The sequence below is a fragment of the Gymnoscopelus braueri genome (assembly GCF_963280865.1).
Source record: "Gymnoscopelus braueri genome assembly, chromosome: 9".
NCBI classification, from domain to species: Eukaryota; Metazoa; Chordata; class Actinopteri; order Myctophiformes; family Myctophidae; genus Gymnoscopelus; species Gymnoscopelus braueri.
Window position 1 is genome coordinate 24006060 of NC_137610.1, and position 15096 is coordinate 24021155.

Consider the following 15096-nt stretch of genomic DNA (forward strand, 5'->3'; position numbering starts at 1 on the left):
GGTTTCAAAGTACACACCGATGTAATCACGAAACCCACCATGACTGATAGTAGCTGCTTATAACAACCCCTCTGATCCACGTTTCTGTAATGTGTTTGTTCATGTTTTATGAAGCTTATACTGTATGCGTAACACCAACAAGAAAACTGAAGTATTTTCGGAGGCTCATAATATATTTATTTATGTACAACATAAAGAAAAACAGTATAAGGGGATCAACCTATGGCTACCAAGTTGACACCGGAACTTAATAGGAGACAGTCTTAGCCGGCTTCGTCTCGTCCAGCTCGGCTTCCAGGTAACGGAAACGACGGTGGCGACGCAGGATCTCGATGGCCTTCTGCTCTACAGTGGAAGGAACGATACCGAGGTCCTCCAGACCAGGCAGTCCCGGGTACTTCATGTCCGTTAGGTGGAACTGGAAACAAAACAAACAGGGTGGATGATGGGCTGGCCACACCTTGTTCATTTCTTGGAGCATTGTTTCTCAAAGTGGGGTTTGACTTTGATCACTTGTTAACATGCAATGACTAATGCAACTGAGAGGTTATTGAGGCTATGATTTCATTTGGTCCGGCAAAAGCATTTTGGCACACGTTATTTCTGTTTGCATTTGTAGAACAGAGTTTAATCACGCCCCAAAATTTCAAGCTATGCCAAGAGTCCTTGGCCCTCATTCATCAATGTTGTGGACAAACATGTGCATAAGCCCCAGCACAGAACGTGGTCACGCACAGCAGCTTGGGGTTGAACAGGGCCTCAAACTTCACTTGCAAGTCTGACTTGGTAAAAACAGAAGCGATATATCCACATTTCTCTGTTCCACAAAACGGTTTTCAATTTGGGTGATCATGATCAATCGGGGATAGGTCAAACACAAACCATGCATGTTCATAGTGAACTCTTACAGACATCTTCACTTGGAAAAGAAAAAAGATCATTCATAATGGCTTCTAAGTCAGTCAGAAATGTTTCAAACCTATTGAACAAGAAACAAACTGCATACGATGTTTATTTCCATATATTCAACAAGAAATAGGTGCTCTGCTGAGTGCATATTTCCCCCAGACTGGGTTGCCTAGACAGACAGTCTTTCTGTGACATTTTAACTTAACAAATCCAATTAACTTGCTAATCCTGCTTTGTGGAACAGACCCAAGTGAAAGGAAATGCCATTCATCAAAGGGAGAAGGGACTGCTCCATCAAAAGGACAAAATGTTAATAAAAAGGATGACCACCGGCGAGACAGAATTAGTCAAATCATTGTTTATTCTTGCCCTTTCAAGCCACTACTAAAGCCCCAGTCATACTTGGGTCTACATGCGCACAACATAGCTCAGCTACAGTATGTTCCATAAAATATATTTTGATTTACTTCCACCTAGTTACAGTGATGTTGCTAGGTTTTCAATGTAATGGGTCCCGGGACCCACAGGTGGTCATTCAAATGGGTCCCAGAAACATTTTATGGGTCCCCAATTACACGTCCCCCCCCCCCTTCTATCGTTTTCTTTGATCTCCAATCTCCATATCTTCTATGTGTGTGTGACTGTGTACATTATATCCTAATGCAGTGGATCTCAATCTTTTCAGGCAGCGACCCCCCAAAATAATCATATTTGAACTGGGGACCCCCCACCCTGAGAAGCGCTTGGAATTAGGAGTTGAGGCATTTAATTTAGTTTAACTCAGTTCCACAGATACATAGTCAAAATAGCTAATCTACAAGCTCACAACGCCTTGCTTGTAGATCGCCTCTTTCTTATATTATTTCACAATTTTGACCGTATTTATAGTATAGTTTGTTGATTAGTTTGGATGCAGTAATAGTCTTTTTTCTTTTCTTTCTTGAGGTATTAAAAATATCTTAAAAGTCCTTAAATTGTGACTTCACTGTCATCTGGGGACCCCCCCCCCCCAAAATCATGTGGGGAGCCCCCTGGGGGTCCTGACCCACAGGTTGAGAACCACTGTCCTAATGTACATTCTATTTTGCTACTTGTTGTAGTCACAAACTCAGAATACAGGGTACAAACTACAATATAAAGTTCATAATAATAATATGAAAAAGATAATGTACACTTCATAGGAGCAGAGATAGATAGGAACTAAAGAACAACAACACTTTGTGGAAGAGAATGTAAACGGAGCAGAGATATTTGTTTAAGAAAAGTAGATGTTTGCGGCAGTATTTATTGCTCTGGTGTTTTCTTCTTAAAAAGTGGGATTCCCTTCAAATGATTTATGCTTGTGTCGCACCGAAAATAACGATCTGAAAACGACGTGTCGCGCGTCGGTGTTTCGGCTCGCGGGTCGGTTTGGTGCGCGGCTCGCGGCTCACTTTGCTGCTCGCGGTTTGGTGTGCGCTCGTGGGTCGCTTTGGTGCGCGGCTCGCGGCTCACTTTGCCGCTCGGATCGCGGCTCGGTTTGGTGCACGGCTCGGTTTGGTGCGCGGCTTGCGGCTCGCTTTGGGCGCGGCTCGCGGCTCGGTGTGGTGCACGGCTGCGTGGCTCGGTTTGGAGCACGGCTGCGTGGCTAGCGGCTCGCTTTGGTTGTATGCGTCCCGTGGACGCTGTGATGGTTGGTTTAATGCGTCCTTTATTAAAAATGTGCGTCAGAGACGCAGGACGCAGGGCTAGCAGCATCTCTGAGTTAACTAAAATCTTGATTTGCTTTTGTCATTGCGCAGCTTGCTCAATTAGACGATTGATGAATGTCAGACATTATTACACAGTGGACCCTCATTTAGCCAAACAACGTGGACACGTCATTGAGGAACATGAAATATTTCTATGAATGAAATATATAAAACTATGTAACTTGTTAGTACTATTTTAGATTTTCAAATGAACTATAAGCAAGTGAGTAAGAATGTCAGTTGAAAATGCAGTCCTTTCAGCGCAACCCACTTCTAAAGTATTCCGCCTGCATTTCTTTCACTTTAACCTATTTTTAGCTGGGAGCGGTGGGAAGCTTCCAGCAATAAAGAAGCATCAGTGCCATTATTGAGGCGTTTCAAGTTAACACATTGGGTGCCAAAACCGTATATATACGGTTTTGCGCATACTAACGTTGAGTGCCAAAACCGTATATATACGGTTTTTGAAAAAAAAAAAAAAAAAAATTACTTTTTTTTTTTTTTTTTTTCCTTCACAGCAACAGGAAATATCACTCCTACAAGATTTAGACTCCAATCCACCTCCTGGTTAACTTATGACTTCAAAAACCTGTATCTCGGCTCCTTTTTTTTTACAATGTTAATTTTACTATTTTCAACTGGCTGCAACTATGGAATGGATTTCCGAATGTTTTAAAAAAATTTCCCCCCGATTGTACGAGACCTGTATGTGTGTAATGAGGGGATCACCGTGAGGACGGTGATCACTGAAAATATTTTGTGACTACTTGAAAAAGGTTCAAAATGTTTAAAAAGTCCTGGCACTCAAAGTATAATATTTTAATAAACCTCTGGCACCCAATGTGTTAAATACCAAGAAAATGTTTGGAAGAGTAAGGTTCAGACAAATTCTAACTTATCATGTCATGCAGAACTTAAAGGGAAGGTTTTCCACCATAAATGGTTATTTCAAGGTGTTTCTTCATGTAAATGAGACTGAAAATGCCCAAGCACAGTGGTTAGAATGTGTGAGCTTTACCAGTGCAGATTACTTACGAGCGACGTGCACATTTGATAAATACAAATGATCTTGTACGTTAGCAGCATTCTTAATGTTGTACGCAGGACTGAATTCATAACATTTCTTATGCACTGTTGATGAATGAGGAGCCTGGAGCTCTGTTTAGTATTTGTATTGTTTACTTACCCGGTCTACTTTGTCTGGGGTGGTCCACGGCTCAAATGGATTCATCGCAAAGATACTTGCAAGTAGGCTGAAATAAGATGAATGGTTGTTGTCAGACATGAGCAGGGTCACTTATGCAATGTGATCATGTCATATAATTAGGCTGGGCAATATGGACAAAAAAACACTTTTTACCAAATAACCTTGATATTGTAGGGGTTGATTATTAACTCATTCCCTGCCTAGAACGACTAAAGCAACTTTTAACAAAAATAAAAGAAAAAATAAAATCTCTTTTTTTTTTGACCCAAAGACCAAGGAGATATGATTTTTCGAAGATCTAGACTCCCATCCACTTCCTTGTTAACTTAAAACTTAAACATTTTGTATCTCGGCTCCTGAGTACTTTTTTTTTCAATGAAAAATCTCTGGCAGTGGGCAAACGCAAAAAAAATAAAGTTCTGGCAGTGAATGACTTAACATATTTAGCCACAGATGTATACAACTCACAGACAGACTTAACCACTTTAAACCTGGTATGCCTATTTTGTGCATGTCAAGTTTTCAAAATGTCTCAAAAATAGCAAAGTTAGCAGATATAGAAGCTCACAACACGTCGGTTCACAACATGCTGTGAGCTTGTAGATCAGCTATTTTCAATACTTTCGGATAAGAGTATAAAATTAGGATGTTAATTTATGAAAAAACATAAAAAGATGACTTATGGAGAAGATACAAGGTTTCTGCCTGCCAGTGATGATATTCTCCATTATGATTGTACCAGTTTGCATATAATACAGCTACAGCTATCTCAAGTGTTTAAGTGGGCGTCTCCATACGGTGTGCGTCCTTACATGACCAGTACTTTGGAAAGGTTAACAAAACAGAAATGAACACTGAGGATTTCATGCTTTGTGGATATGGATAAATAAACTATTAAAGCGATGGATTGCACTTACTGATAGAATGGGCGCGGCAGTGGGTAGGCCACAAAAGGTCTGTGTGCTATGGCATATATGTACTCCACCAGGTCATGCAGCAGATACCTGTTCGGACTAAACCACAAAAAGATAAACACGTCAAACCACAGTACCACACCCCTGTAGATTTATCACCATCCACTGTGGATTAACTGCTCTTGTTTACACACAGTACTGTGGACAGATCGTCTATGTACACTATATTTATAATGAATTAATAATAATTAAGCAGCTGCTGCGGCTGTATACTGCATTGCCAGGACTTGTTATAATATTGGCCTATAAATTAACTTTGTAAATATCTAGCGTTTAAAATATTTGCAATGCTCTGGAAGACTCTCTGCAGTAAAAGGTTAAATTAAAAGTATATTGATGACATAAGTATCCTTGTATTTGTTTATAGGGAGTTCAGGTGAGTTTACCGGGTTGGACTTCTTCCACCCCTGACATCACAAAACTGCTCAACTGACTGCTGGGAGCAGGGCAGATTTAGCTGTTCAAACACCTTTTTCCATTTATAAAACATGTTTACAGTTTATGAGAATGCCAAATCATAACATAAGTACAGTCTTTGTTCCACATTTTTGGAATAGTCAGCATTTGAAATAAAGGACTTTCACAGATCCATTAGGGTTTTGGTCAGTCATTTTGGACCTGTGAAGAGCTCTACTCTGTGGTACTGTTTGCATAGGTAAAAGTGATGTGCTGCTGTACACAACACACAAGTCTTGTACCGTCACATTCTAGCAATTACAAGTTCCACAACCTGGCAGAGATAATTGCGTTGATATTTAAATTAGGAAAGGGACTGTTCCCTTTCCTCTTTATTTCGTCATGGCAATTAAACTATCAAATGAGACTGTAAATTATATGAGGTTTCAAACAAACAGTAAACTAAGGGCTGGCTGCTTACCCAGCGAGGGCGTAAGTCTTCCCGTTGGCATCTGGGTCTTTGATGGCATTGATGATGGCCTTGGCTACATCCACCACCTGAGGGGTTGAGGAGACACATTAGTGGCCAGATTAGTGAGCCATCTGATCCTAAAGCAGGACGGAACTGCAAAAAGACACCAAATGTGCTCAGCAAAACCATTCCATGGATAGATGTTAGGAGCATAGTGTAGATTTAACCGTTTAAAGGGGATGTAAGTGATTTTATTTTATTTTGTTGTCGTTGTTTAAAATGTTAAATACTAATCATTGCTATAAAGTGTTCAGTAACAGGGGTCTACCCGTCTATCTAGCTCTTCAGTTAAGAGAAAATACATTTTAAGGTTGGGATATCAATTTGGTCCAATCAGGAGAGAGAATTCATACAGGAGTCAGGACGCAGGAAAGAAAAGTGAAATTGGAAGTGATGGGGGAAAAAAAGAAAAAGAGCAGACAAAATTGGAACTCAAACAGTAAACAATTTAAGCTGTTAAATGATCTTTGTGGGGTTCTCTCTACTCACTGGATAAAATTGAATATGTATTTTCTGTTTACGAAAGGGAGAGCGAATTAGACTATCTGAACTGTTTCTATCCTGTGTTTTTCTTCTACCTCTCCTGCTCTACCCTACCTCTATCCTCTCTTCTCACAAAAGAATACAAAATGGAGCGCTTTATCTTTTCAACACAATACTACAAGTCATTCTTGAAGGAGTATAGCTATCAGTAATAATCCAAATCAACTCCAGGGTGATGGTTGGGTTCAGAAGTGGACCTCACATGAACAGGCTGCTTCACGGTCTTCCTCCCCATAGAGATGAGAGGCACAGCCCTGCCAAACCAGCGCATGTCTGCAACGGAGAAGACAACTTACACTCAGGACCAACCAGAACAAACGCCCTTCTTACAGCATGCAGCTGAGACCCCCACCCAATAATAACTACATTGAATAGCAGGTTCTTTTTCCCCATTTCCTGAAAAGTAACAGTTTTAAATTTACCGGTAGACATACAAGGTTTCTACCCGACAGTACTGGGTAGTGTTGACTCGGGAAGTTTTGTTGCCAGTGCCTCAAGCACAAGCGGGAAAAGATGCAACCACAGCTCCCCCTGCAGTCCTGGCCGAGAACTGTCAGCTTGGCATGAATACGTTGACGCTCGGTTATATGAAATGTATTGAATGACCGTCCCATAATACCTGCACTTGATATTCCATAGTTATTATAGTGTAAACCCTAATTAAAATGTAAACATTCTAGTCTCATTGCTTTAAGAAAAACATATAACATTTATAGCCACTCTCTCACACACACACACACACACACACACACACAGAGCTGACTTACTAGCAAAATGATTGAAAAATCTGTCCTCCCTCCCGAACATCTCAGACGGCTTCATTATGATGGCATCAGGAAACTCATCTCGAACAGCGGTCTCCCCCACAGCCTACAGTTAACGAACACACACACAGAATTTATGGGGGTGCTCCAAACAGTTCTTGATCAGGATCACCCATTCCTTTCCTCAGGATGGGCCAATACCGATACGATAAAAAAAAAGAAGTTTATGTTTAATCTTTGCAACTGCAGTATTTGTACTGGTCTCTTCTTAGAAAGATCTTACCCATACTGTTGTGCCCATATCAGGACACCGTCTTGCATATACGGTACATGTGGTTTGAGTAAGATTATTAAACAATCATTATGTTCTTGAATAGGCCCACCATATATTATTCAGTATACATCAGCTACAAGCTTCAATATATTTAGTATATCAGTCACATGCTAAGTGATACATTTTGAATTTGGTAACCTCTATTAACTAAACCCGGCCTACATGCTTTGACCAGGGTTCTATACTACGGCTCTATACTAGGCCCCCTACTGTTTTCACTCACACACAAGACACAAATATCTTACTTATCTCACTTAAAATAGCTGCTCTACAAGCTGATCTGCTATTTTCTGCAAATGTTTGCCACAGAATAAGGACACTACGGTTCAAGTGGTTAAACAACAAATCACACTGTACATGGGCTGATTTTATTTTATTAATCTAACCCAGTTATTTAGAGTGAAAAATCATGCGATTCATATAGAGATAAAGATTTAAAAAAAGATAAGACGAAGCACCCCACCAAGTAAACTGTACTGACGCAACCTTTAATTCAACTCTCCGATGCTGGCCAGAATGAATGCACAATAGAAGAGAAAACTGCTCCAGCGTGCGTTACCTTGTTCCTGAGGTATTTAGAAGGGCTGCGTATGTCCGCGTTCAGGTGGGACACGTGGATGAGCTTGGTGATGCCAGCCTCCCTGGTGGCCTTGGCTATCTGCTGAGGAATGTTCACAAACACGTCCTCAAACCGGTAGTTACTGTAAGCAACGAAGAAGGGAAAAAAGAATGCACTGAATTGATAAACGGGATGTAATCATTTCCTCCTGGTCCATTATAACATCATGATACCTGATAAAAGGTCCTTGACCAAAACATTGCAAATGACCAAACGTTTTTCTTGGTTAAGTACGTGAAGACAGTAGTGTTTTTATTATTCGATCTGTATGCATTATACAGATCATAGATTATACATCAGGATGTGTGAGATGGAGCACAGCTGTAACACTGTACACCTGGATATGGTAAATGGCTTGTTCTGCACAGAGTAGTTTGTATGTCTGTCTGTCTGTCTGTTAAATGTTAGTCTGTTAAATAGTGGATCAACAAGATCTTGTAGATTCGCTATGTTTGAGACTTTTTTAATATTACGTGGATCGGACCAAAAATGGTGACATCAGTCTGGCTCTGGTTACAATTTGTCAGCATTGGAATTATAGTGGAAATGGAACGTGTGTGTGTCTGTGAGAGTGAGTGAGTGAGTGAGTGAGTGAGTGAGTGTGTGTTTCCAGTGTACCCTGATGAGACAGCTTGACAAAATCGTGATAATTTAAAGAATCTAAATGGAGCTACATTGTGTGTGTGGTATTCTTCTCTATTGAATGTTCCAGTACCTTGTCTCCCACTCTCTGCCCACCAGGTTGATGACAACATTTGAATGCTCCAAAGCCCGCTTTATGGAGTCTTTGTCCCTGGCGTCCCACTCCTGGAGAGGGGGGAGAGAGACAGACAGACAGAGAGAGTGTTACAGATGTGTAAATGCATGAAGTAGGGCTGGGCAGTATACTGTATATATTATATCTGTATCGTGATATGAGACGAGATATTGTCTGGGATTCATTTGGATAGGTTTTCCAAATCATTTAAACCCTATTTTCTACTTCAATAATTGTTTTCTAAAATAGTGAAAATAGCCTGTCTACAAGCTCACAACGATGTGACATTGTAGATCTACCATTTATAAACACACACATACACATGTATACATTGTCTTGTCGGGTGGAAACCTCATATGTCCACATTTTTTACTTTTCAGGGCTCAAATCAAACAAGAATATAGCAGATTTACAAGCTCAAAACACATTGCTTCGCGCTACGTTTCGAGCTAGTGCATCTGCTACTTTTGATGTTTTCGTGTGACGCTGTAGTATGAGCAAGTATTTGATTTTGTACATGGCGCCCAGGCCTAGCATTCAGGTCAAAGACTCCACACAGGTAGCTGTCTGTTGACAACAGATCTTACCATGAAGATCATCTGTCCCAGGTCCCCCATGGGCCTCATGTACATGAGGTCGTACTGGTCGCACCGATGAGGGACTATAATCTGAGAGCCCATGCGGCCTGCAAAACACAAAGCACATCTCTGTTTTGAAAACACTTCTTTTTCAAATTAGAATACAAATAGTAGCGTCTCTCTCTCAAGTTTATGAGAGGGTGTGTGTGTGAGTGAGAGAGACTGTGCAACAGCCCTTATTTGCACTTGAAATGCAATATGGAATAAAAAGCCTAAATACAGTTGCCACCAGATTATTGTGAAGTGCATGTTCATGGTCTTGTACAGTTTGTCTGCATAACTGCTTTCGTGATCGTTTTAAATCAAAGCATTCGTTATTGACAGCGTTTCAGAACTCACCCAGTCTGCCGAGCACATATCGACCCAGGAAACCAGTGGCTCCAAACACCGTGGCAGCCACTCCACTGGAGGAGGAGCGGCCTCCTTTCCCTCTGGGGACGACCCCATGGTGGAGCTTCCTCCGCTGCTGGACTGTTGCTGGGATGGCTGACAGAACCACAGGGGAGCAGGAGCCTGCAGGGATCGCAATTATAATCGTCATAATTGTTTCCATGTTGAAATGTTCATACATTTTCAAACATTTTCAACAATTGTGGAAATAGCAGAGCTACAAGCTTGCGACACGTTGGGAGCTTGTAGATCGACTCTTTCCACAATTGTTTTATACAAACTTTGTCTTTGACTGTACACAAATTAAATATGGCCTATTTTGGCCATAGTACTTTATTTGTTTTGATTATTGGTACCAGTCATTGTCGGCCATTTCTTTGTATACGCTATTTAAGTCATTTGGCATAATATGTACACTTTATAATTTTTTGTTTAAAAGCCTAAAAAGGCAAACAGAAATGTATTGTTATGCTCCAATGTTCAATGTCAATAACACAATTAAATCCTTAATCACTATTATTTGAATAAAATTAATCGTCAAGTAAAAATATAATGTCGTGTTAGTGAGCAGACTGCAGCAGGGACGCATTTCAGCGAGGCTGAACCAAGTTAAACATCACAGAAGTTGAACTCTGTGTTTATTTAACTCTGAGTGTGTCGTCTCAGAGTTAAGAATTGCACTGAAGTTGTAACAAATAAATTATTCGAAAATCGCCAAGTATTTCACATCAAAACTGTTCATGTACTGTATTTGCTGCCTCATTTATAAAGGCACGTGAAAATAAAAACCAGTTCTGAAAAAAATAAGTGAAAAAAAGCCCCCAAAATTCTAATCTACCCATAGCCGCAAGAAACTTAGAATAGATGATATCTGCATCTAAGTTGTATTAAATGATAAACTCAACCAATATTGCACCTGTACGGACAGCTAAGGTCATCTGATTTGCTTCCGTCAAGAAGTCTTTGTATTTATTTTGTATCCTTCATTGTCATGTTATGAGCAATTTTCAGTCAATAATCTCCGTTCAGCTATGATTTTTCTGTGTTTAAGTTTGGAAGCGCTCCTTTTCAATCACCCAATCCCTCAACTCAAGGATGAAGCAGGTGGTACACAGGACATTGTGTGATTTACAATGAGCGCTTCGCAACTCAAAACAAACTCAAAATCATGGCTGCACAGAGTTCATTGACAGAATGTTTCTCATAACATGACAACGGTGGATTTTGGTGAAACAAAGTTTTAACAGAGACAAAGAGGATGACCCAAGCTATCCGTACAGGTACAATATTGGAGTTTATCATCGATTAATACCATCAGACAGTGGTGGAAAGTAGCTAAGTACATGTACTCAAGTACTGTACTTGAGTACAATTTTGAGGTACTTTTACTTTACTGGAGTACATCTCATGCAAATATTGCACTTTTACTCGACTAATTATTTGAAAATTTTAGTTACTAGTTACTTTGTAGATTTTGATTATTATGACAAAACATAAATTAACCATTATAGCCCTACATACATATTTTCAAAAGATTTGTATACATTTTATAAATTTGAAAAGTTGTGAAATGGTACATTCTGCGTAATGAGTACTTTCTACTTTTGGTACTTTAAGTACAGTTTTATACCAATACTTTTGTACTTTTACTAAAGTTAATTTTGAATTCCGGACTTTTACCTGTAACAAGAGTATTTCTAAATATTGCAGTATTGATACATTTACTCAAGTAAAACATTTGAGTACTTTTTCCACCACTGCAATCAGAAAGGACTTTCCTGTTTCATGAATGAGCTGTCAATGTGGCAACTTATAAGTTATGCCACACTTATAAGTTGCCACACTGACATACAGATTGATTGCGGCTATATCAACACACGAATGTGTTGATTCATAACAACACTGAAATGTTAATCTGCTAGCATGCTGCTAACGTCATTTACTTCACAACACACACACACTATAGGTACTGTTCAACACCCAAAACGCTCAATAAGGTCACGTGGCGTCCACAGCTGACCCATTAGTCAAAACTAAATATTAAATATAATATTCAACAGGTAGGTTTGTTTACCAAAGGTTGTCTAAACAGATGCTAATGGAGCTTACGTTGCTAGCAGCTGCAGCTAGCTTAGCCTGTTAGCAAGGTCACTCAAGGCATCAATGTCGCCGACAGCTCCACACGTTGTGTGACTGCGTGCACAAGCAACCAATTAAAAAACACTTTGCTTAAACGTGTGGATAAACTGAATACTTGTATTGATTTAGTTGCGACTTACTTGTGATCCTAGGAAGGACACTGGCAGGACGGCCAACTAGCACAGCGGCCGCCATCTTTACGACTACACTACGGTAAGTGGGGTGGTCCAAATTGTACGCCCGCCTGCGCGCCTGTCGCTGAACTAGCCTTGATTCACAAGACGGTGGTCTGTCAGATGATCTTCAAAATAGTGTTTGTACTTTCTCTCTTTTTGGCCCGTACATCTAAACGTTCAGATTTTAAATATGCTTTCCTCATGGCCACGGATGTTAATTATGTACGGGCCCTCAGAAGTACCTGTAGTTTCCATATTGTTCAATAAAAACATATTTTAATCCAATTGGTGGCCGTTTTCTCATAGTTATAATGTGTGCAATACACCTCCCAACCGACAGGGTCACGTAGTTGAAAGGGTTCATAATGGTGAGAATGGCCACCAATCGGATTAAAATACTTTCTATTGCACTGCACGATACGGAAGATACGGGTACGTCTGTGGGCCCGTATATAATTGTAACATCCGTGACCAAGGGGTAAGCACTTTATATTTGAAATTTGAACGTTTATGTAGATGTACAGACTAAAAATGGAGAAAGTGCAAACACTATTTTGAAGATCATCCATGACTGTCATATAATATATGGCAGTCGTGCATCAGGGCTATCGCTGGACGTGTTCTGTCTGTCTCTGACTGGCACTGTTGTGTAGTAGTTAAAGGGATATTTCACTTTAAAAAAAACTTTTGGTCATTTTATCATCTACTCAGGCCTTTGTGAATTTGTACTTCCATGTACTGTTATGTACTGTCATGTACTATTCTCATGTCTTTCTAAATAAACTACATCAATCAATCAATGTGAGCCCCCCAGACAGTTTTTGCTCGATTCAGTATTTATATATTTGATATTCATTTTATCAGACACGCCCCCTTCCTATACAAACCCATTGTAACTTCAAACTCCATTTTAACCATGTTAGATTCGTCGAAAACACCCGTCCTTGGTTCTGGTGACTCACCCTGCCCTCCTAAAACGTGAGGGGGCCGTGTTTTTCCGATCATTTTTTTCATTTATTTTATTTTATTTTATTTTTTTATTGTATTTTATTTTTTCAATTTTCAAAAGAATATATTTAAAATAAATGAAAAAAGTTATTGAAAAAACACGGCCCCCTCGCGTATTAGGGGGGCAGGGTGAGTCACCAGAACCAAGGACGGTGTTTTTGATGAATCTATGGTTAAAATGGAGTTTGAAGTTACAATGGGTTTGTATAGGAAGGGGGCGTGTCTGATAAAATGAATATCAAATGTCTAAATACTGAATCGAGCAACTTAAAAACTGTCTGGGGGGCTCACAAAGGCCTGAGTAGACGATAAAATGACCAAAAGTTTTTTTGAAAGTGAAATATCCCTTTAACCAACCAGCTGAACTGAGCTCTTATGATGCTCATCAGATTACTCATCTTTCATTTTGAGCTATTTTCCCATTCGTCGTACAACAAAATATAGGGCTTAAGTGTTTGGCATTTCCAAAGTATTTTACACTGCACCATCTTCCACTTTCATCTCTTGTTTGGTGTGTGTGTGTGTGTGTGTGTGTGTGTGTGTGTGTGTGTGTGTGTGTGTGTGTGTGTGTGTGTGTGTGTGTGTGTGTGTGTGTGTGTGTGTGTGTGTGTGTGAGAGGCCTTTGCATGATTCAGGTCTGTGTTCATGCAGAAAGGAGGTGAAGTCCAATCAGTCGTGGTCCTGATGCTGACTTTGACTGGATGCAGAGGTAGTAGGGACTGGGAGCTAGGCTGTGGTTTTCCTTTAGCCCTGCAGGGGGCGATCTATGGTGATGCAGAGACTCCATTCTGCACCTGCGCCAAAGTGTTTCAGTGTTGACTCAAGGCAAGTTGGCAACAAGTTCCTTGCCATGGACTGTGACAGTTTATGACCCACAGAAATATTGATCCAATAGCTCTGCCATACCCACTTAAAATATTTTGGAACCAGAGAGCATTGACAATTGGTTAAAAAAGAAGAACGTGATGGGCTTCTGTCTCACTGTGACTGGGCACTAGCACAGGAAGCTGATAAACATCCTGTCACATTTCACTCATTTTATTTCAGAAAGGACTGAAAGATCAGAGCATATATGAGTTAGAGAGAGATCTCAGCAAGATACAAGAGAACACAATGATGAATATCCTCCTTATACAGAGTGACAAGTATAGCCCAGCTGTAGTTTGATACTTGACAACAATTGCAAGTGAAGCTAATATACAGCATTAAAAAGAAAATTGGGTGTGTTAATGAGGACTGATGCATCATATTGACAGATAAACTGAAACTTAAAGACTACTATAATTAAAAAGTCAAGAAGTCAAGAGTCGAGAGACATTCCATTCGAAACATTTTTTTAATTTGATTTAATCATAAAATACATAAAAATTACTTTCTTGACTTTTCGTGTTTACAAACTATACCCCACATATCTCAAATCGCATGCTCCATTGAAGTTGTGCTGCATGGATCTTAATGTCCAGGTGTGTTGTATCTCTGTGGTTTAGTGAGTTATCATTTAAATTCAGACAAGAGGATGAAGTGAAAAGATAAAATATATAAATAAACATTGCTATGAGACAGTTGTTAATATGACTTGGAACCTTGAATGAAATGCCTTTTATCATGACAGCTGATATTGTAGCAGTGTTTTGAAACCTTGGATGAAATGCCTTTTTTCATACTTTGTAAATAAATGGTATCCAGACAGAGTCGTCCTAAACATATTGCACAGCTCTGGTTTTGACAGTTCCTAATTCCAGGTACACACACACAAACGTAAAGTGCAAGAATTCTAATACTGCAAGGCACAAACTATCAATAAAAGGATTGTCTCTATGTCTAACGGTAAAAAATATCAGGAATAGCACAGACATATCAAATATATCCCATACAGTTACAACACAACAAGTAGAACCTTGTCTAATATTTAACAATAACCTGCAATTATCTTATGCTCTGCATGAAAGTAAATATATAGAAAATCATACAAGACAATAT

The 15096-nt window shown here is 39.7% G+C and overlaps 1 protein-coding gene across 1 annotated transcript; it reads right to left on the reverse strand.

The window, feature by feature from the left end:
* Nucleotides 1-154: 154 nt before the first annotated feature.
* Nucleotides 155-12134, reverse strand: ndufa9a (NADH:ubiquinone oxidoreductase subunit A9a). The gene is made up of 11 exons (XM_080437062.1): nt 12073-12134; nt 9743-9916; nt 9353-9450; nt 8724-8815; nt 7949-8090; nt 7059-7161; nt 6494-6564; nt 5698-5774; nt 4764-4859; nt 3826-3892; nt 155-418 (listed from the first exon to the last, which is right to left on the reverse strand). The coding sequence occupies exons 1-11, from the start codon at nt 12125-12127 to the stop codon at nt 248-250; spliced, it is 1146 nt and encodes a 381-aa protein (XP_080293188.1). The 5' UTR covers nt 12128-12134; the 3' UTR covers nt 155-247.
* Nucleotides 12135-15096: the final 2962 nt, after the last annotated feature.